The following is a 24,128-nucleotide window of genomic DNA, read 5'->3' as shown; positions in this document are numbered from 1 at the left end:
AAACAACTCAGGAGCGAACTGTACTTCAGTTCCTCAGTTCTACATTTTTGCAGAAGCAGAAACACAGCTCTTAACTTTTTTAAGCATTGCTGACAGAGTTAACTTTTTCTTCTACCATGTATAACTATAGAATAGCATCAACACGTGAAGATGTAATAAATTAGACATCTCTTCATTTTAGAGAAAGAAGATGGAAACCTCATTAATTTTCTTTTCTCAATTAAATATGTGCGAATCAAGAGAAAAAGCTTTTTTCAAGTTAATACATGGTTCAGGAAAAGAAGAAACGAGCAAAGAAGCCAAACTCAGGTAAAATCACAATTTTTTAAATCAGCCTTATACTTTTAAAAAGAGGATTGATGTTGAATATTTGCTAGCATTTGTTTTTAAAATATCTGGTTGAAAATATATTGATTGTATTGTTACAGTTGGAAAAAAAGCTCTTTATTTATTAGGAGTAAATAACTGTTAAATCTAAAATGTTTCCATTAAAAAAAAAAGTGCGACAATTTTCACTACACGAAGAACTAGTAGCAATCTTTGTTGAAATATAATCTCAAATACTTTACAGTCACAAAGGGAAAAAACAAATATATTTTACATATGCTATCCTAGTTCCTCCACAAGCATAATATTTAAATGAAATTCTTTAGGAAAATCATTGTGAGTGTGTGGTGAGTCAGGGGTCGGTGAAAAGGAGTATTTAGGTGATTACTAGTTCCAAACTAGTTTGATATCAGAAAGAGAGATTTTAATTCTCATTTAAATTGTCCTGAAGCTAATGCCTTTTCTTTACAGAGCTAAGGAAAAAAGAAACAGGCTAAGTCTTCTCCTGCAGAAACCTGAGTTTCATGAAGAGACCCCCTCCAGTAGATCTGGGCAGTTAGCCAAAGAAACAAGGTGAATAACTTTTAATTATTTGGGGGAGATTTTGCTGATTCCATCATTAAAGATTTAAGAAAGAGGAAATTAGGGATTTCCATTTTATTGGAAATTATACAGTAATATAAGGAAGGTTAGAGATCTCATCTCAAAAAACTAGAAATATTCCATAAAATTAAACCTCTTTAATAGTTTGAATTAAATAATCTTATAAAAATTTAAAGGTGCTCTTTTAAAATTATATGCCTGTCAATTTTAATGATATATTTTACTCCTTATAAACTCGTGAAATACTCATTAATTCAAGAATTTTGACAATGTAATGTTATCATAAAGAAGAGCTATTCATCTCTTTCCTCGGTAGTTTGAGAAAACGCCCTAGGTATAATAGCAAGTCAAACACAGAAAGGGATATGTTGTATTTTTTAGCTATTTCTTTAATTCAAACAGAAAATGGAATAGCCTTATATACTAGTATAATACAAATTCTTCCAAATATGAAATAAGACCAATAAAAGATCCAAGACAAATATATTCAACTCTCTAAATTATCAACATCTCTAAAACATTTTTTGTATTAAAAATGTTTTGTATTTCTGATCCCTTATAACTACATTAGTCAAACTTCCTGTATCTGTTCAAAAAAAATTACCACATATTGTGGTAAGAGTTTCAAGGAAATTGCAGTTGAAAAAAGTTTGACTGAAAGAAACTGTCAGTTTAGGTTCTTCTATTTGCTGAATTAAGAAAAATAATTGACCTGATTTCTTTTCCTTTGTTTTTAACTGAACACATAATTAATTTTTCCTTAAAAAATAAAATAATTCATACACTCATGAGAAAATATTTATAAAATATCAAAAACACGTTGCTTGATAGGCAAAATCCAAAAGAAAGTTGACCAATGTTTTTGAAATTTCAATGTAAATACAACTTTCATTATGTAATAAGCAAAGGAGAAACCCTGTGAAATATGACTGAAAAGAGCAGTATTATAGCATATGTTAGAGCAGACTCATAAGCAGACTTTATGCACACTCCATTACGAAACATTTTGTTTCTTGGACAGAGTCTCCCCTGAAGAGGCAGTGACATGGGGTGAATCATTTGACAAACTGCTCTCCCATAAAGGTTAGTGGTATTTTTCCCAAATACTTTATGCCTTAATGGAAAATTACACAAAGTATGCATATAACTATACAAAACAGGCTGCCATAAAAGTTTCGTCTGACAAAATTATCCCATTTGCAACAACACGGATGGACCTTGGGGGTATTATGTTAAGCGAAATAAGCCAGACAGAGAAAGCCAAACACTGTATGATTTCACTCATATGTGGAAGATAAACAAATACAAGGACAAAGAGAACAGATTACTGGTTACTCAGGGGGAAGGGGATTGGGGGGGGGACATAGGGGTAAAGGGGCACATATATATGGTGACTGACAAATAATAACATACAACTGAAATTTCACAATGTTATAAACTATTATGCCCTCAATAAAAAAAAATTCGTCATTGGTAATTTACAGCAATCTGAGTTTCTAATCAACAGAAATAACTAAATAATAGAATTGTCAACTAATGGAAAGTATCTTTAAAAATATTCTCATTTCATTAAGAATTACTGGGGTCGAAATATTTCTTTGTGCTGTAGCTAATAATTTCAAATTTTTAAATTTTTCGATTTCTGAACGAGACCCCTGATTTTTTTAAATCCCAGATTATCTACGTTATTTTTATTGTTAAGTGATCTAAAATTTAAAGCAGTACTTTTAATGGACATCCAGGAAACTCTCATGAAAATAGTTTTTCTTTTTTAATTTTATAAATGCTTCACTCTTCATATCAATCATCCATTTTTAAAGCAGAATTTTGTAGAAGAGTTGAGAATCAGGTGGGTATTTGAGGTGGAGCTTTGTAGATGAGATGGAAGATGAGGACAAATATTGAGTTCTCCTTTGACTGTCCAACACTATGATAAATCCAGTTTAGAGGACAGGCTGCCTGGATTGCTACTCTTTAGGGTCACCTTACATAAGGCAGCCGGTGAGTGAACTTTTTTTGTCTTTATTCATTCCACGATTTCTTTCAGGTAGCAACACTGATGAGTTTAACTGAGTAGGCAATGGGAGCAAGCAACCACCTGTTCATTATTTTCCACACTGAACCAAGCAGAGTCAGCTTAAGAAGCAACAGTTGATCATTACCAGATATCCACAGGCTTCCTCAAGCCCACAGCTTTGATTCGTATCTCAAATTTTTCCTGTTCCCTACTTCATTCTTTGTCTGAAACACAAACCCTCCTCAGCTCTTCCCCAGACCATTCCGAGATGAAGCTAGCCAGACTACTCCAACTACTGTTATTCTAACTACTGTTCCCAGCATTGCAGGTGGGTTTCACATTCTTAGATGTCTACCGGATGAAGGAGTTCTTGTTGCTAGGACAGCTGGGAGTGTAGTACTTATATTTCAGCTTCAAGTACTGTGTTCCATTTGATGAAACACCAGCTTCTCTTGTCTGTCCTTATTTTCTGTATTTTTCTCTTTATTGTCCGCCTTTCTATAAGGTCTTGGTGACCTGTTAATGCCCCCCTTAATTTACTGACATAAGAATTCTATTTCTGCAGACTTTCTCTGAATATTTTCACTCTTCCAATGAAAATAGATTCTACCTCTGAATTGTAATATTGCCTTGGAGAAGGGAAAGTACAGGTAGAGAAATCAAGGCTTAAATTTAGGCAAGGATGTGACCAATGAAAATGGAGGGTAGTGATAAGAAAGGAAGTTTATGCTGAAAAATATAATTTGTTACTCTTTCCTCCTTATTTCACCTTCATACTCTATCACTCCCTATTTTGGAGAAGAGTAATTTAAACAGCTTTTCTCAACTACTGACCTTTCTTCATTCTCAATATCCAATCATTTCTTAACTATTGTTAAAATGCTTGCCAATTATATTGTCCCATCCTCACTAACTCCACTGCCACTGTCTTGGTTCAGATATTTATCAGTTGTTGAGACTAATTATAACAACCCATGTAAAACTTCCCTCCATAATTTCTGCCCCCCAAATCTGATTTATTTAAATCTCCTGTTATTTCCAACATTTTGGCACATCCCAGCTCTTCAATCTCTTCACCAGTCAGAGCAAGCAGAAAAAGAGAAGTGGAATTCCTTTTTTTGCGAATGACTGTTTATTATAAGGAAGCAGATGTCTTCTCATCTGGGGATCCCCAAACCCAGCATATCACCTGGTAAATATTAAGTGCTCGAATAATATAACTAAATTTGTTGCTAGAAAAAAGTTAGTCCAGGGTTCCTTTGAGATGTGAGTTCTGGTTCTTTTCTTCAACATAATGGTTGTATAATCTTAGTTAAGGTAATCACTATAATCTCAGTTAATCCTAACTATTCTGACTTTTGGCTTCCTTACCTATAAATGTAGATAACAGTGTTATTAGCTCCAATAGAAATGGATTTCTGTCAGGATTAAATGAGATGTTGAATAAGAAACCAACAACTGTTTGACATTACACAAATGTACTATGAAAAATAGTAATTATCAACAATAAATGTAATAATCTTTTTCTGTTTTCCAGTCTACTCCCAATAGGATAAACATCACTTGTAGGGTTAAATTTCAATTGAAAGAAATATATGAGTTGGATTTATTTCTTTAACTTAATAAATTGGTATGTAATAATTTCATCACACTTCCACAAGGCATTCAGAGAGAAGAAAGATTCAGCAAGGGCAAATAGTCCCACAGAAAATCCTGCCCTGACATCTGTAATCACTCTGCTTTACAAGTAGTCAAAAGCAAATGGAAAGAATTGAATTTGCTGCTCTCTGTCTTTTCTCTACTGATGGAAATAGCAAAGAGCTGTAAAATAGCAGCAATTTGAATCAAGAGGGAGTAACACGAATAACAAAAAATCAGCACTGATCCTTTTGGACATTATTATCATTGCTCTTGATCAAAATGCTAATTAAATTATACCGAATTCACAAAAAAATTATGTTACTAGCATTTTTTTAATCAATCCCTCCCAAATCCAATTATTTTTCATTGCAAAGCTTATTGTAATATTAAATTATAAAGCTTAAAATAATTAGCTAAAAAAGGGTTGCAATGGTTAAATTCAGTTCCTTTCCATTGACTTGACTCTAGGCACAAAAGAAAAAGAGAACGGATGATCTTATACTCGTGTTTGCATGCATGCTCGTGTGTGTGCACACACACACTTCAAGAAAGACCTTGCTCTATCAAATTTTATAGAGTTTCCCTTCGGTTAAATGTGTAAGTTTCTCAAATTCTGTATGTCATGTCAGTACAAAGGAAATAGAAATGTTATTAAATTTAGTCAAATGGGAAATGAGGTGATAAGTCGAACAAAATGCAATGGAAATTTGCATATTCAGTTTGACAAAAATGGCTGATATTAAAACCACTATAGACTGATTATTAGCATCTTTAGGAATGCAGCCACAGAGTAGATGGTTCTTACTTTAGATTTTAGGGAATTAATCAAAATTCACTAGTTGGGCAAGGGGAGAAAGACATCATCCAAGCAGATACCCAACAGGGGCATGAGGCATCGACCGTGCCCATGCAATTTATTTAGGGAACTAAAAAGAAAGTAATTCTTTATTGAGAAACATAATTTGAAAAGGAAAGGGTGGCTTAGGGTCACAGATAGTAGATTAATGAGACTAAAACAGAAGGAGCATGGTTTTTGCTGTATTCCACAGAAAACAAAGACTCCATGGAGTGTTTCAGTAATTCTACTATTATATCATTCTTAAAATGTAGTTTAACTCTTTCAAAATTCTTTTAAAAACCACAGAAGGTAAAAATTCAATAAAATCTAAACAAAGTATGGACTTTACTTAATAAGAATGTATCAATATTTGTTCATCAATTGTAACATATGTGCCTTACCAATGTAAGATGTTAATAATAGCAGGGAACTGGATGTGGGGTGTATGGAAACTCTGTATTATCTTCATGATTTTCTAAAATCTAAATCTATTCTAAAATAAAATATTTATGAAAAATGAACTTAAACATTTTATGTTGTAAATTTTAACACAATGAAGTCCATCAACAGTTTAACTTCTCTTCCTCATTTATTTCCATGCAGATATTAGGATAAATAAATTTTTTCTGCCATCCCTGTTTATTGACAAATTTGTCTAAAATTGCAAATTTACTCATCATTCTTCTCACTGATTGACTTTATAAAAGTAAATGTTATCGATGTGAACATAGCAAATCAATTAATTCCAACAAAATTTTATATATGTATATTATACTCACACATATGTTTGTGTTTGTATACATATATATATATATATATATATATATATGGTTCTGTGTAAGATATTTTTGAAAGCAAAATAATGCTGCTAAATAATATATAATTTTGAAAATAATTGGCTAAATAGTTTTAAAAAATGCTATAGAACTTGCAAAGTATCACATAGACTTTAGAAAATCATTAAGAGACACTATATAGATGTGTGCAAGAGTTCAACAGGCAGAAGAAAAGGTAATTCCTGAGCAGAGAAAAAGGCATGAAAAGGGCTAGAGAAATAAGAGATTTCAGTGTAACCTGGAAAAGCAAGCAGTTCACTTTCACTGGGGCGAAAAGTAGGGAACAAACATTGGAAAATCAAGTTGGGGGCAAACTTTGTAAGAGTTTGTTCGAAAGGTAACTGATGGTTAGAAAGGCAGAGTCCTATGCATGCAGTGTGGACTACCTACAAGGCTGTTACAGGTATAACAGCCAACCTCAAGGTAAGGGCTATTTTGGAAAGAAAATGGGTGAACTTTGTGTCTGAATGTGTATGTATGTTGTAAAGTGGATGAGGAAGAAACAGGAGATGAAGGAAAAAGATGAGCCACAGATCCTGAGATTTTATTCCATATTAATAGGAAGATAATGGTGCCTTTCATAAATGAGAAATAGAGGTGGAAACACAAGATATGTGAGAAGATAACAGATTAGAGTTTGAATTTATTTAGTTGCTGGTAAACTTTATCAGAAGTTTTTCAAGGTTTTGAGGTGCACACCTAGAATACGGAAGAGTGACTGACTATCGATAGAGGTTTTCTAACCATCTCACATAGTTGATAATTGAAGACTTGAAAGACAATGTTATTTCCTGTGAAAGGAGTCTCCATCAATAAGAAAATTTCCAACTACTGCAGAACTGTTTATTTTCCTGTGTACCCTTCTTTCCAGTCATTGCAAATAGTTGCAATATTTTTAACCTTTTTACTAATGACTATTTGTTTGTACTTTCTGTGCCCTGAATTCTGGTTCTACAAAGCTTAATTCTGAGAATAATTCACAATAAGGTAGAAGTAGAATATATCAAGTCATTGCACTCCCTTGATTTAAAAATACGAACTGATTATACTATGGAAAATACTTATTACTGACTTTGAGTAAAGACCACAAGGAAATGCATCCCTCTCTTTGGGGAAGGACATGAGTACTTCTCTTTACCATTTTCACCTTGTGGCATTTCAACTTGCTCTTCCCAATTTTCAGTTACCAATTTTCTGCAAGATATGGGATTCCAGTGTTCTGCAAAGTTAAATTTCTGAATCAAGCTGACTCATAACAAACACTCAATTTCTTAATCTAGCTAAAGAATAAAAATAAGTAAAAGCCAGTCTAAATTATAAATGGATCACATAAATAAATCATTATTGCCAAAGTAACCACAACAGTCTGTAGCAAGTCAAGCGCTTTGAAGCCAAATAAGAGAGAAGAAACCACACAACCCAGTACTTAGGCTATTATATTATACTTGGATTTCCAACTTCAGAGTTTCTTGACTTTTTGTTTCATTTGGTTTCTTGGCATCAGAAAGATACTCCAACAGATGCCCCAGTTTCAATTTAGAAACATGCCAGCTTCTTCCAGTACGAATTCTAATCTCAAATTCTATCAAGCCCTTTGGCAGCTGCATCCGCCACTGCTGCCTTCTGAAGGACTGTTGAGTAAGTTACTGCCTGTGTGAGAAATGGTTCCATTGTAACCTGACTTAATGCAGCTGCCCAAAGCGAGGAAGAGAAACCGGAAGTAACTAATGTGCTGGGATAATCTTGCGCAATAGTGAATATTACTTTTTTTAAAAGTAATTTACTGAAACTTTTAAATGAACTACTTTCTCACTCGTCATTAATTCGTTTCTTGAATCAGTATTTATTCTTCTCTATTATATTCGTATTATGCCAACAAAATCCACTCACTTCGATTAACTCACCACGAGCCCCTTTCGCGTACAGCACTCATCCTAATATTGTGGCTGTGGCTTCATTTCCAAAGTCTGTTATGAAGCTCAAGGCTAACCATGGTAGCAAAGGGCTTTTGCATGATACTCCAGGGTGCAATGGCTGGTACATAGTTGACACTCATATTTTGTGAATTAATGAAGGATTACATTTTAAGTAACGTTTATGTTGTTTTCTGCAAGACTTCTGTTTGAATTCCACACAAGCTGATTTTCCTCTGCTGCTCCAAAGAGAATGTCACCTCTGCAATTGTCCTTCCTTAGTCCTTGGTATGTACATGCCTGTCTTGCCTATTAACCTCCAAATTCCTCAACAATAGGGACTTTGCTGTTTTATGGCAATTTACTGGTAAAGGTTCTACAGTTTTAAACAAAACAAACCTTGGTTCAAACCCCTGGGCTATCTTTTACCAGCAGTAAAATTTAGGGCAACTTAATTCTCTAAAACTCAACTTCTTTATCTGTAAAAATGGGTAAAACAGGACTTACTCCATAGGGCTGACATGAAAATTAAATAGAACTGTGCCAATAAAAGGCATATGGCAATGTGCTAAGACCTTAGCAAACACTCAAAACTTCCAACTATTGTAATTAAGATTGCATTTTCAGTATGTAATACAGTCCTCAGGTTCACACTAAGTGTTTCATAGATAATTAACAGATGAAGGAAGTTATTTTTAATAAATAAGTAACAATTTCAGTTGCCTGGCATATGGATAATCCCTTTTAGATGTCAGTACAAAACATTCTGTTATAATTGAGATTTATTAATAGGAAAAGTCACGGCCATAACCTCCTAAAATTGTGACAATTATTTATTAACTCACATTAGAAATAATTTAGTATTTAAAAACTGATTAATCCATGTTTATACATGACATATGGATAGAATAAATTGAAATCAAAAAAGTTTTCCCTTCAGCGGGGTCAAATTAACTTTATTCATAAACCCAATGAAACATATCCTTAGTTTCTTCTTTCCAAACTAGATCTGACCTGGAACAGATTGTTCTCCCATGTAAGATAGCAGGCATTTTATTTTGCCAACTTTGTTTCAGTTTCCCCTTAAATAGTAACAGGAACAAGTGAAAACAAACTAAAGTGCCTCTTGTTGTGGCCAGGGAAGAAGCAGCCACTATAACATGAACAGAGCAATAAGACCCAATGATGTGCTTTCTAATATCAGCAGAGTGTATATATCCATATGAAGACTTTTTGTTTTTTTAATTAGGGTGTCCTAAAAATGTTCTCACAATCGTTTTGTTGTCTTGTGTTCAATGTCTTCTAATATCTGGGAATTCTCTTCAGAAATGTACTTTATAGCAGCTGCCAAGCAAATTTCAGAATTCTGTTAAAAAATACAAAGAATCTATCAGTTCTGAAGACAGTTGTTAGAGATAAATTGACAGAGTATCATTTATTTTTTAAAATTCAATCTGGTAAAAAGTGGATGTTAATTTGGGGGGGAAAAGACAAACATTTGAGAAATTTGAAAGAGGAAGGAAGTATGGGTGCTGAATAGCAGTTTTCCATTACACTAAAAATTCATCAAGGGGAAAGTTCTCATTTATTTTTTAAAAGTTCTGACCAGAGGCTGGGGCATGACTACATAACTGCCTAAAGTTTGGTTCAAGCCAACTGGTCTGTGGATTATTGTTTTTGTTGTGGTTTTGTTTTTACAGATCTAAACATTGTCCACATTTCGAATTCTACTTAGTTTCTATTTGGGGGTTGAAAGGCATGTCTTAGTCTCCTTGTTTACTTCCGGGATCATTATGGAAGAAGGAGAAAAAAAGGACAAAAAGTAAAACCAGGGATGATGCAACAAAACCATCTTTCTAGTCACATAAATGGAGAAGGAAGTTTTCGAGCTGTTGCCAAGCAGTAACCAAATGACGCTGATTCAGCCTATTTCCTAAAATCTTCAGCCTAATCTCCAGTTTCACCTGAAGTTTTAAGAGGAGGCTGCTATATAGCTTTCAAAAATTAAAGGAATGTAATCTTGAATAACGGTAATAACTAAAACTGCTTTTTTACAAGTTCAGCTACTGAGACACAGAGGGTGAAAGGAATTATGGGAAGGAAAATCAAATAGAAACATATTAAATAACAATAACCCTGTGAGCGCTGCTGTGCTATTAGCCATGGTAAAACCAGCATGTCAGACTCCTTGATGTTCACTTTGGCAGCAATCTTGGTTTAAAAATATTAAACACAGAGATAGGTCATTAATTTTACTCTGAAACATGTACATTTTTAGGTAGTTGGGGAAAATCTTCCATCTGTCAAAATGCTTGGAAGAATCATTATCCATTTATATTTCCCATCTGCATTCTGAGACAAGTGCGCTACTCAGCATGAGAAATAAATCTTGAAAAGCAAACACTAGATGAGCCAGAGAAATGAAAAGAAGCTCAGCTAATATCACCCACATTGATCATTCTTGCTGCTTCTCAGCGATTAGAATTTGTTGACTCATTCATGAACCACTTAGCACTAAGGCCTCCACGACACCGCTGTGTTTGGCTAGGAATTATCTTGCTAGCATCTAATGACTGTAGATGAGCTCTGAAGTTACTTGGCAGTCTTATCACGCCTTCTCAAATTCTTGTTGAGCCTAAACTTTGCTTGTCCTCCTAGTTTCTCCACTAACATTTAACCACTAACAACTGGTGTTCAGGGTCAATTTACTGGGGAAAAGAAATGGCAGAATCTCCCCTCACCCCAGTGAAAACTCCAATGGAAGGAGCAGTGGGGTAGAAGAGACCACATGATTCTTTCATCATGGAAGTGGTTGGAGTCGTCCCACACTCTAGTACTTAGAAAATGTTTGTAGGTTGTCGTGTCGTTTTCTGACTACTGATTTCTTATACATTAAGATCCTAGATCTCTAATTTGTTCAAGAGACTGCTTACAACATAAAAAAAATGATGCTTCATGACAAAGAGAACAGGTTCTCTATATAGGAGAAATAAATGGTGATATGTAAAGCCTAATTTGAGGATTGTATTAGTTTCTTGTTGTTGCTGTAACAAGTTACCGCAAATTTAGTGACTTAAAACACACATTATCCTCTTACTGCTCTGTAGGTCAGACATGCAGTCAGGCTCTCATCAGAAAAAAATGCAGGTGTCAGCAGGCTGTTTACTTTCTCGAGGGTCTAGGGGAGAATCCCTTTCCTGCTCATTCAGGTTTTTGACAGAATTCATTTCTTTGCAGTTTTCGTCCAAGGTCTCCATTCTCTGGCTAGCTTTAAACTGAGGGCCATTCCCACCTTCTAGAAGCCACCACATTCTTTGGCTTATGACCACCTTCTTCCATCTTCAAGGTCAGCAATAGTCTTTCTCATCTTGTGGCTCTCTGACCCACTCTTCTGCCTTCCTCTTCCACTTTTAAAGACTGACATGCTTAGATTAAGTCCACCAGGATAATTCAAGATACTCTCCCCGCCTCAAGATCCTTAACCATAAAACCATAATCACATCTGCAAAATTCCGTTTCCATGTAAGGTAACATATTCACGGGTTCTGGGGATTAAGGCATGGACATCTTTGGAGGGCTGTTACTCTGCCTACCACAGGAAGTGTTGCCTTCCTGAGAAAGATACATTTCTACAATTTTTTTTTGTTCGAAAAGTGAGATCTGGGGCAACTGAACTTATCTGAAATTCAGTTCCTCATCAATGAAAATGAATATAGGACATATTCCAGGCATCTGTTGTAAAGATTAAATGTGGTAATGCATATAAACAGCACTCAGCCCTCAAAACCTCTAAATATGCTATAAACGCTAAACCTCTGAGTTATTGCCATAATTCTACCAATAGAGACTCTTCTTGCTTCGTTCTCCATGGAACTTTCTATATTGGAAATAATCACTGATCACAAGGAATAGTTTTAGAGAGCGGTGAATACAAGAAATAAATATAAGTGAAAACGAGTTGAGCAGATAAAGAAAGCTTTATTTCACAATTTTTTTCAGCCATAATGCCAGAATGATTGCTTCTCCTTTTTATAAACTCACTGAATTTAAGTCTTTAATATTTTATTCAGAATCTTTGCATCTGTGATCATGAGGGATATTGGTCTGTAATTTTCTCTGCCTTTTTCTTTTTTTCTTAGTCTTTATTTTATTTATTTTGGAGAGGTGGGAGGTGTTATATATTTGTCAGGTTTTGGGATTAGTTATCCGAGCCTATTAAAATGAGATGGAAAGTATTCACCCCTCCACTGTTTTCTGGAAGAAGTTGTGTAAGATTAGGATACTTTTTTCTTAAATGTTTGATGGAATTCACCAAATCTGGGCCCAAAGATTTTTTTTGGACGGGGGGTATTTTTATTATAAAATCTATTTATTAATTGAATTAGGGTTATCAGATTTTCCATTTCTTCAGGGTCAGTCTGGATAGGTTTGCTTTTTTAAAAACAATTTTCCATTTTATTAAAATTATATTTATTGGAAGAAAGTTGTTCATAATATTCACTTACTATCCTTGTAATATTTGTAAGATCTGTTGTAATATCCCTAATTTGCTTCCTACTGTGTAACAGTCTTGCTAGGGGTTCGATTTTATTAATATTTTCAAAGAACCAACTTTTAGCTCAGTTAATTTTCTCTATGGTTTGTTTTCTTTTTTATAGACTTCAGCTCTGTTTTTATTTTTTCCTTCTACTTACCGTGGTGTTAATTTACTCTTATTTTCCAAGCTTCTTAGTGTGGAAACTTAGATCTTAATTTTATATCCTTCCTTTTTTTTACTAGTAGAGCATTTCATGCCATAAATTTCACTCTGATTACTGTTTAAACTACATTCCACTAATTTTCACGTCTTGTACTTTCATTATAATTCAATTGTAAATATTTTCTAATTTCTCTTATAATTATTTCTTTGACTTAATGAATTATTTATGTGTGTTGTTTTATTTCCAAATATTTGGGGCTTTTATATTTGCGGCTGTTACTAGTATAGATTTTTGATTAAAACCCTTGTGGGCACAGGACATACTCTGTAAGATACCAATTTTCTGAAGATTCATTTTACATCCCAGCATGTGGTCTATCTTGGATAATCTTCCTTGTGCACTTGAAAAGATGTGTTGAGTAGGGTGTTTTATACTTGTCAATTAGGTCCATTTGGTTAATAATGTTGTTTTATATATTCTCACTGATATGCTGTCTACTTGTTCTATAAATTTATGAGTGAACAGAATTAAAATCTGGGGCTAGCCTAGTGGCGTAGTGGTTAATTCACACGCTGTCCTTTGGTGGCCCGGGGTTTGCAGGTTTGGATAATGGGGGCAGGCCTACACACGGTTTATCAAGCTACACCGTGGCGGCATCCCACATATAAAGTAGAGGAAGATGAGCACAGATGTTAGCCCAGGGCCAATCTTCCTCAGCAAAAAGAGAAGGATTGGCAACAGATGTTAGCTCAGGGCTAATCTTCCTCACCCAAAAAAAAAAAGTCTACAACTATAGTTATGGATTTTTCTACCTCTTAATTCTGTCAGTTTGTTTCATGTATTTTAAACCTCTGCAATTAAATCCATATATATTTAGGATTGTTATTTACTAGTAAATGATGGACCATTTTATACTTTTGAAATGGAAATCCTTTTTATTTTGAAGTCACTTTGTCAGGCCACATCAGATTTTTTATACAGATTTCTTATGCTTAACCTTTGTGTAATGTATCATTTTCATCCTTTTACTTCACCTTCCTGATACTTTATTTTTAACCTGTGTCTCTTGTAGCCAATATATATTTAATTTTTAATGCAGCCTGACAATCTCTGACTTTTAATCAGAGTGTATAGTCCTTTTAAATGTAATGCCGTCACTGATACAGATGGGATTGTATCTAACTTCTTACTATTTATTTTTTGTTTGTCTCATAATTTCGTTGTTGTTGTTACTCTTTTCCTCCTTTCCTGCCTTGCTTACATTAAATAATTTCTATCCAACTGTCTTCTAGTATACTTACCTCTCTGTAGTCTTTAATCTGTTGTCATGTCCATCCAATGAAATTTTTACTTCAGATATTTCCCATTTCAGTTCTAGAATTTCCATTTGATTGTTTTTTATAGTTTCAATTTGTCTGCTGTTTTTGCATATATTCACTCATTATGTCTTTTTTAACCTTTATATTCTTCAACATATTAATGATAGCTTTTTTAAGTCTTTGTGTGCTATTTCCAACATTTTGGATACCTCCCAGTCAGCTTCTATTGACTGCTTTTGTTATTGATAATAGGTCACCTTATGTTTCTTTGTATGCCTACTAAATTTTTATTGTATGTGAGTACGGAGGAAGATACAGGAGTCTAGATTATATTACCTTCCTTGAAAGAATCTTAGATTATTTTTCTGTCAGTCAGTTAAATCACTAGTGGATTCTCTTGACTCTTTCTGGCCAGTTTGATCCTTTAAAACCAATCTCTTTCCAATTCGTCTTAGTACTAGGACAAAGCCCTTATTTATGGCAAAAAACATGGCCTTTGTTGGATATTTCCACTGTGGCTGAGCCAGAACTCCAAAGTCTCCCAGACCCATGCAAACTCTCATATCTCCACTTACCTCTCAGCCCCATAGCAGCAAGTACACTTCTAGGCTTCACAGAGTTGGCCCACCGGTGTACAGGCTTGCCCTCCATCAAGGATCTGCAGGGAACCTGCATGCACACTTCCAGGCCCCCTCTGCATGGTTGTCTTTTTTTCAGTACCCTGACCCACAAATTCCAAACATATCATGATCCCAGTCTCTTATCTCTGCCTCCTCAACTTAACAAGATTTTTTACTTTGTTTGGGCTCCTCTCCATGCATTTCCGTTCTATATGTGCCCCCAGGTAAAAAGCCAGACCCAACCTAGGCTCACTTCACATGCTTCTCTTGTCACACTGTTTCTGGGCCCTGTTGCCAATTTTACTCAGTTTGGAAACTACTGTCTTGATATTTCGTCCAGTTTTATAGTTGTTTATAGTCAGAGGGCAAATTTGGCTCTTGTTACTGTCATGGCTCTCCACTTCTTAATAGCTTAATAGTAATATTTTTTGCTATTTAAGGCACGACTCCGTAGATTAAACATCAAATCAAGGACTTTGCCTACCTTTTACTCCTGGGTCCTTAGTACCTAAAACACTGTGTGGATTACAACTAGCACTCAATAAACATTTTTACAATAAATTAGTGTGTTGTTCAGTGGGGCATTCAGGATGAAAACAAACTTTGTTTAATAAGATAGTTGACCACATTTAGGAATATGCTATAGAATTAGGAATATGCTGGGATAACCCACAGTGATATCCAAAAGGGAACAGTGTACCTCCAGGAAAGTTTGTCAGCTTGTCTGAAGACACATAGGCTGGCTTTTACCACAAATTCCAACCTTGCCAGTTCTGAATATCGATGTTGTCATCTTGTTAGCATGCCAAGAAGGACTCAGCTCTCAGGAGAAGGCTCACATTGGCAAAACTCATGAGGCCAAGTTCCAACTCAATAATATAGATTCAGAAATAAAACTACCACTGGTAGCCATTTCTGTATGCTCAAAAACAGGCCAAATCCTAATAAAAATTTAGCTTGACAAGTTTGAAATTAGAACATTAATTAAATCTTTGATGATATCAGGCTAAGATAAGGATTGACTCTTAAATGGACTATTATGTTATTAATTTCATATATTTGTGTGTCTGTATTCATAATAGGACAAGATTTTTTGTTTTTTTTTTTTCTTTGTTGGCTTTTTGCTTTTTTATGCTTACTGGCTCTGATTGACAGTTTCTCTTGTAAATATTATAGACTGATATTTCATTAAAAACATTAAACATTTCCTAGAACTCTTGTATTTTTAATAAAATTTTGTATTTTTCTCATATATTCCATTATTTCTTTCGGTGAGTAATTACTGAGTGCTGGGGATTTAGCGGCAAATTAGACAAAGGTTTCCATCTCATGAATCTTACAGGGTAGAATGAGAAACAAAAGTTAGCAAGCAACTGCAGCATAATATTTTAAGTGTTACTCAGTGTACCAGGCAGTCATACATGAAGGACACCCAACTTACTCTTGAGAGATTGGGGAAGTCGTTCCAGATGAGATGATCTCTAATTTAAACCTGAATGGATGGTACAGATTAGATTGATGAAATTAGAGTGATAAAATTGGAGGAGTAGGAAGAGAAAAGTGTTTCCAACAGAAGCTCAACCTAAGAGATGTGAGAACATGGCACACACATGGAAATACATGAAAAGCATGTCTCTGAGCTTGGAGCTAAAGTGTGAAAAAGATAATGGAAGGAGATGAAGGGCATTATTGGAAAATTTTAAACAGTGAAGAAAAATAATGAAATCTGTACTATAGAAAGATATTACCGACTAGAATGTGGATAATAAACTAGGAGTGTCAGGGGGCGAATTGGGGGGGCTAGGACAAGGGAAGCCTGGAGTCAGAGTCACCAATTAGAAGGTTTTTATAATAATCTGCATGAAAGATAATTATAGTCTGAATAAAAGTAATTCCAGATTGCATAAAAATAAAAAGACAGATGTATGATATATAAAAGAGGTAAAACTGACAAGATTTGGTTATCAATTGGGTGTGGGGTGAAGGAAAATTGGGGATCCCTGAGGATGCTAAAGTTGTGGTTTAAGTTGTTGAGTGGATGGTGTCATCAAATGGAAAATATTCTGGGAAGGTTTTGGGTGAAGATGATGAATTCAGCTGTGACGATTATTTTGCTGGGAAATTCAGTGGAGATGTTTACCAGATATTGGTTGATATGAGCTTGGAGCTCAGGAATGAGATCTGGACCGGACTGGAGATGAGTTCTGAGATTCATCAGCGTATTCATTTTATCTGAGTGTTGGAATGTTGAAGCAATTGCCTGGGAAATGGAATTAAAAGGAAGGATGAAGAAGGATAAGCTGAGAAGGACTCAGAGAAGCAAAGGCAAAGGTGTAAGAGGAAACTCAGGAGGGCAGGTCACATAGGAGAAAATTACAGACATATCTCAACTTTGCCTGCTGTCATAGAGAGAAACATATGGACTGGAAAAAAACTCACTGAATGTAACAGTAAGTCATTTGGGTAAAAATTATGTAAGTAAAGTGTTGAATAGAAACCACATTTTTGTGTGGGAAGTAAATGAGGTGGAGAGGATGAAGAGACCAAGTATAGAAAACTTACTCAAAAGACTTTATATTTGTAAAGAGAAAGATATAGATCAGTAGATGCAAGAATATTTGAAGTCTATAGAAAATTTTTCTTATGATGATAAGATTAAAATCATTTAACGATATCAAATGATTATTAAATGTTAATGATATCAAAATTTAACTCAGAGAAAGTTTATTGTTTTCCAAGATTGTTTGTAATGCCTCATTTTGCCTTCAGGAGCCAGCAATGTGTGTAAGGCCAAGTGGGAAGTAAGGGAAAAAATCAGTTTCAAGAAAAATGTCGAAAGAAGAGGGAGATAGAAGAGGGGAGAAAAGCAGAAGAATGTCAAGGACAGAAACCCAGCAAACATCACATTTAACCAGGGGACAGAAGAAGTTAAGCCATCACAGGCAATTGCATAAAGTGATCAGATAGTGTGAGTTAGGAGGTATGGTGTCCTCCAGTCCTAGGAAGAAGAGTATTTCCAAAAGGAGGGTGTCAGTATTATCAAATATTGCCAGCTGAGAAATGCAGACAAGACTCATGAAATTTCCATGTGTGATATTTACCTGTGAGAGCAGAAAGAGAAATAGGTCATAACTAGAGAGTGAGACCAAATCTAAAGAAAGAAAGATGGCTAAAAATCATTTGTATCTAACTCAAATGTGAATTTATCTGAGAAAATTTACCTGAAAAATCCAGAAGGAACAAAAAAATTTTCCCTTTTCTCAATGGTTCTACAATGCACTCTTTTATATTATGACTACCATACAATCAAGCAATTTTACTTCTAGGGACTTATCCCAGAGGAACGAAGACTTATGTTTACATAAAAAAAAAATCTATATATACATGTTTATAGCATCTGTATTAATAATAGGCAAAAAAAAAAACCTTCAATGAGTAAATAGTTAAACAAATATTGATATGTCCATACCATGGAATACAACACAGCAATAAAAAGGAACAAATTATTGATATATGCATCAATCTGGGTGAACCTCCAGAGAATCAAACTGAGTGAAAAAAGCCATCCCAAACAGTATATACTGTATGGTTACATTTAAATAACATTCTTGAATTGACAAAATTATAGCAATGGAGAACAGATTTTAAGGAGAGATTGGGTGTGGGAGAGAAGTAAGTAAAACTATAAAAGAGCAACATGGAAATGTTTTGTATCTTGCATATATTGATATCATTATCCTAGTTGTGTTATTTTATTACAGTTTTGCAAGATGTTACATTGGGGGAAACTGGATAAAGAATACACAGAATCTCTCTCTATTATTTCCTGCAACAACATGTGAATCTATAATATTCTCAAAACAAAGAAATTTAATTTTCTAAAATACTTATAAGCCAAAAAAAGTAGAATATCATAAATAGTTGAAAGAGCACTAGTTTTAAAGTCAAACTGTCTTAGGGTTGAATCCTGAGTCTACCACATTTTTAGCTATGTAAACTTTACCTGACTGAGTCTTAAATAAATGATAGTCATCAAGATCATCATCATCATCAACACCATCAGAACCTATACAGAGTACTTACTATGTGTCAGTCACTGTTTGAAGCACTTTGCATATTTTAACACATTTAATTCTCCAAACAGCCCTATCAGGTAGATATCATCATTATCTTAATTTTAAATATTGAGAAACTGAGGCACAGAAGGGAAAAGTAATTCACTCAGGGCAACATAGTAACTATCTAACGTGCATCTGAACCCTGGTGGTCTTCCCCCAGACTTGACATCTGCCCCTAACATTGATGGTGCTCAAATAGAACAACAGCAAAAGTGGAGGCCCCCTACTATATGTCTAAATGCTTAAAAGTTATAGATCAAACTGTTAAAAATATACAGTTTATCCTTCTGTTTTGACGAATATACTGTGTAACCACTTGGAAGATTAGGTTTGAATTTAAAATTCTCAGACTCTTCATAGCTCTACTCTATTAGCATGGCCTACCTTCCTTCACTTTCCACCCATGGTTTTGTTCCACACTGTGAGAGACCTCTTTGCACATTTGGGTGGACATCCCAGGCTGAAAATTCAAGTCCTGTCCACACTCAGGCTAAGGGTATGCATACCACTGAGTCAGCATGCCTTCGGTGGATGAACTTGGAGAATAGGACTATGCAAACCCTGGAAACACAGAACTTTTACACAGCGAATTCCAGGGTCCTGAGTAGAAGAAGCATGGTCTAGAAGTTGAGGGATGGGCTCTGGGTGGAATGGCTTCTTGGATCTGTAGAATAACCCCCCACACACATACACCCCAGGGAGAGGCACAGTTGAAAGAGACCCAAAGTGAAGTCCAGAGTAGGGGTTCCCTCTTACTTAGGTCTGATACCAGCCTCATTTCAATAAGAACAATACTTACCTTTCATAGTTATGAAGATTTCAGCTAATTATATGAGGTCCTTCTTCCATACTGTGCAAGATGTATGCTAATGCGCTGCATTAGAGGGAAGACGTGGCCGTTCTGCTAATATTTGCAGTTATACTTTAATATCAAGTAGTGCATTTTCTCAGCATTAATATTTTACAGTTAAAATATATTGCTTCTTTTCTTGGTAGGTGGACTGGAGACTTTTACCAGATTTCTTAAAACTGAATTCAGTGAGGAAAACATTGAATTTTGGATAGCCTGTGAAGATTTCAAGAAAAGCAAAGACCCTCAACAAATTATCCTTAACGCAAAAGAAATATATGAGAAATTTATACGCAATGATGCTCCACAAGAGGTAAAGATGATGGTAAAAAGTTACGTCTGTTCGAAAACTTTTTGAGAGACTCTGCCTTCATCAAATTGGTATGCCTGTACATTCTACCGGAAAGGCCAGGGTTTTGTTGAAGCAAAAATGGTGGTTATTTATGTAGATTTCTACATACAAACAGAATGCATTGTAACATATTGCCATGGAAGGAGAGGTATAATTGAAGTCACTCCTCAGGGTTATTTTTATTCTAGACTAAGAGTGAATGTAATTAATCGCAATATTTAGATTGATTCATTTATAATACTAATCACCTTAGCTCAAGCAACCTCTCTTAGAAACTAAAGATTTCTATAAGCAATGAAGGCAAGAGAAATCAGGAAGTTTGTATCATGTACCATTTTGATGTTTGCTCATCTGCCTATACAAGGTTTTGTTTGCCCCGAAATGATTATACCTCCACCGTAAGGTAGACTAAAAGAAAATTTCATAATAGAGAGATGAAGTAAACCTAATTTGGCAATGGTTCAACTGAAAATACAATCATGATTTTCTTGGACTGTAAGCTCAGTATGAGGTAATTGTGCGAAACAATTGCCAAAATGGCTATAAAACTAGAAAATATTACTTGATTCTCTTCAAATGTGAGTTAAACGGAGTTTCTATATTTTTGTGTGTTCAATAAATAGTGTCTTTTCATTGAAGCAGTAGAGCTAGTCATCTATCACTGTTAAGAGTTCTGTTTGACTGTAAACTAGTATTGTCCATGAGGTAGCATTGTCCATGTAGATATTGTCCATGTGAAATGATAGTTATTTTCCTTGTTTCAGTATGTTTCAGTCTGTTTTGTGTTGCAATGAATTATTCTGTCTTCCCCGTGGCCAACCTTATACACAGGTAAAGGCAGCTAGTTGTATGTTGCTACCCACCAGGGAAAAGGAAGAACCTCTTCCTGAAAACTCACCACATCAGAACCAGATATGTCATCAGTGCTTTGATAAAAAGCATTAAAATATTTTACATCTTTCTGGGGCTGGCCTGGTGGCGTAGTCGTTAAGTTCGGGCACTCTGCATTGACAGCCTGGCATTTGCAGGTTTGGATCCTAGGGTGGACCTATACACTGCTCATCAAGTCATGCTGTGGTGGCGTCCACATACAAAATTGGAAGATTGGCACAGATGTTAGCTCAGTGACAATCTTGCTCACCAAAAAAAATATTTTATATCTTTAAAAGATATTCATTTTCAGCACATATTTGCTTATAGGAAAACATCATAATATAATGAAAAGAGCCCTTGGATAAAAAAAAAAAGCCATACATTGAAATCCCAAATATGCCCCAAATTCACTGTGTACTCTCACTCAAAATAATTTAATTTCTACAAAGTTGAGTTTCCACTTGAAAATGAATTGAAACTAATGATCTCTATGATACTTACTATTAATATTCCATTATTCTAAATTAGCAGACAGTGAGAAAGACCAGGAGCATAGGGAGAGAAGAGCCAGATGAAATGCCAGCTCAGAGCAAATCACTGGATCCCTAGACCCACAACAGGAGAAGCACCCAAGTGGCCAAGTGCACTATGCCCGCTCCAACATTGGGTCCCTGCTGTACTGTTTGTTTCTCAAAGCTGTTTACTTAAGTAGATTGACTATAATTACACTTTTTTAATTATTATCCAGGTTAACCTTGATTTCCACACCAAAGAAATCATTGCGAAGGGTATCACCCAACCCACCCTCCACAGTTTTGATGCTGCACAAAGCAGAGTGTATCAGCTTATGGAACAAGACAGTTACACACGTTTTCTGAAATCTGACATCTATTTAGACTTGATAGAAGGAAGACCTCAGAGACCAACAAATCTTAGAAGACGATCACGTTCATTTACCTACAATGAATTCCAGGATGTAAAGTCAGATGTTGCCATTTGGTTATAAAGAAAATTAATTTTGCTTATTTTGATGGCAAATTGTACATCAGCTTCTAAGATATAACATGTTTATGTTAACAAATGGGTACATCTTTTAAAGCAAAATGTGTCATGTGAAAGGATTTTAAAAATGTAAATCAAAATTTTTATTCTAACAAAATGTACTGTATCTGCCAATATAGTCTGTAAAACTTTCCATTTGACTTCACTCCATTCATAATCAAAAAAACTTATTACTTAATTAAAACGCAGCAAAGAAGTAATAACAATGTTTTATAAGATTGTAAAGTTAAGGTTAAGCTTTTGTAAAATTGTCAATAGTTTGACCAAATATCTAGTTTGGACGTTTTTCTAGATATAAACTACATAATACTCAGATATCCCTATATTCTGACAATATTTTTCATAATGATGAAGACTCTCTCTATCTCAGTTTTAGAGAGTATAGAAGTGATCCAGTTCTTACAATGGGAGAGGACAATCGTTTGTTCTTAGATTACTACCCCTGGCTATACCCCTAACTTCTGGTTCTAAGCCAGCAACAGGAACTTTGGGGAGAACACATCCATCTCTACAGAACTTGCAGGTTAAGCATGACCCAGGTTGATAATTGAGAATGCAATCCACATTTAGGTTCATTCCTAAGTGAGCATGGACTCACCCAGTTACATGGAGCTCACTTCTGCTGGTCACAGAAACATGACCAGATGTGCATAGCTCCACGTTGGGACTGCGAGGAGCATCTTCTCACCTGTAAAGAGAACTTGCTACTAATATAGGCACAGTCAGTCATTTGAATGGCAACCAGAGGAGGTTTATCCCAGGAGTAATTAGCCCTCATTTTTGGACTTTTGGGATTGGGGCAAAAATTAGAAATAAGAGGAGGTAAAGAAGCAAGGAGCTCAAGGTTCTGGAGACTCAGGCATCTGCCACATTGGCTCATATTCAGAAAATGTTCCTCCCTGGATCACAGTCTCCTTCCAACTCTTATGGAATCACTTAATACTACGTTATTCAAATAAGATTATGCTAATAAGTATATACATCTCTACTTTAGGGAAATATTTAATTTTAGATGTGTGTTGCATGGTCTGTAAATGTCTATATTTAAAGAGCCATTCATTTGACTTTGGCAAACATTATTTTAGTTGAAATGTAAAATATAAAAATCTTAGATCACTTATAGTAATAAATATTTTAATTTCTCCATTCATACAGTTGTTTGTTTGACCACTAAATGTTCTCACTGATTTTTGATTATCCTTCTTGTCATCAAATGAGACATAGACATATTTTCTTATTTGAGAATGATATTGGGATGGAAAGTACTAATTGAGGTATTTGGCACTGATCTTAATGCTAAATCGATTCCTTATGCTGCTGTGAGTAGGAAAACAAGGTATCGTGCATTTCAAAGATCAACTAAGAAGTGATTTTTAATATTTCTTTGGCTGATTTGTATTTTCGTTTTCCGTGGCAGTCTGTTTTCAAAGAGTTTGCTTTACACACAGAATTAAGACTTGATACAAGCTCTCTGATCTCATCAGAAAAAATCATGGGCTGATTTTAACAGCATTGTTCTAGGACCAGAGATATGTGTTATGTAGCTTTTTCATTTGTCATACTTTTCAGAAGCATCCAATATCTCGTTTAAATTATGAACTATTCAATGAGACCTTTCAAAAACCTACTAGGACTTTTTTAGGAAATTAATCTGTGACTTTAAGGAGCTTGTATCTGTGGAAGAGACATGTAGCCAAATAAAGAAAACGAAATAAACAATTGGAGAAGTGAAAGAAGCCAAGTAAAAACATGCAGACAGTACTGAACACTGGCTGAATGAATTGCAGAAATGTATAAAAACTTGAGAATCTGAGAGCTTCAACGCCTGGGCTCCCTAACCAGATGTGTGATCCTCAGAAATTTGTTTAACTTCTAGGCATCCTTACCCTATACATTTTTTCAAGATAAGAACGCACGATTTCTAATTTCTAATCTTATTTCTGGTCCCAAATATTTTGATTCTAAGCAGATCACCTGATATTCTCCAAAGGACCTCTTGATTGATCCCCAAGCAAGGAACAGAGGCAAATAATTTAGGTTAATGAAGGACTATTTCAGA

The 24,128-nt window shown here is 35.0% G+C and overlaps 1 protein-coding gene across 1 annotated transcript; it reads left to right on the top strand.

Annotated features, from left to right (window-relative positions):
* Window positions 1-23,219, top strand: RGS18 (regulator of G protein signaling 18). The gene is made up of 5 exons (XM_004439002.3): window positions 1-309; window positions 799-900; window positions 1,952-2,013; window positions 19,929-20,095; window positions 21,756-23,219. The coding sequence occupies exons 1-5, from the start codon at window positions 191-193 to the stop codon at window positions 22,011-22,013; spliced, it is 708 nt and encodes a 235-aa protein (XP_004439059.1). The 5' UTR covers window positions 1-190; the 3' UTR covers window positions 22,014-23,219.
* The last annotated feature ends 909 nt before the right edge of the window (window positions 23,220-24,128 follow it).

This window comes from Ceratotherium simum, chromosome 36 (assembly GCF_057802395.1).
Source record: "Ceratotherium simum simum isolate JZ-2026a chromosome 36, ASM5780239v1, whole genome shotgun sequence".
Taxonomy (NCBI): domain Eukaryota; kingdom Metazoa; phylum Chordata; class Mammalia; order Perissodactyla; family Rhinocerotidae; genus Ceratotherium; species Ceratotherium simum.
The sequence above is the reverse complement of the archived record's forward strand: the minus strand, read 5'-3'. Positions and strand labels throughout refer to the sequence as shown.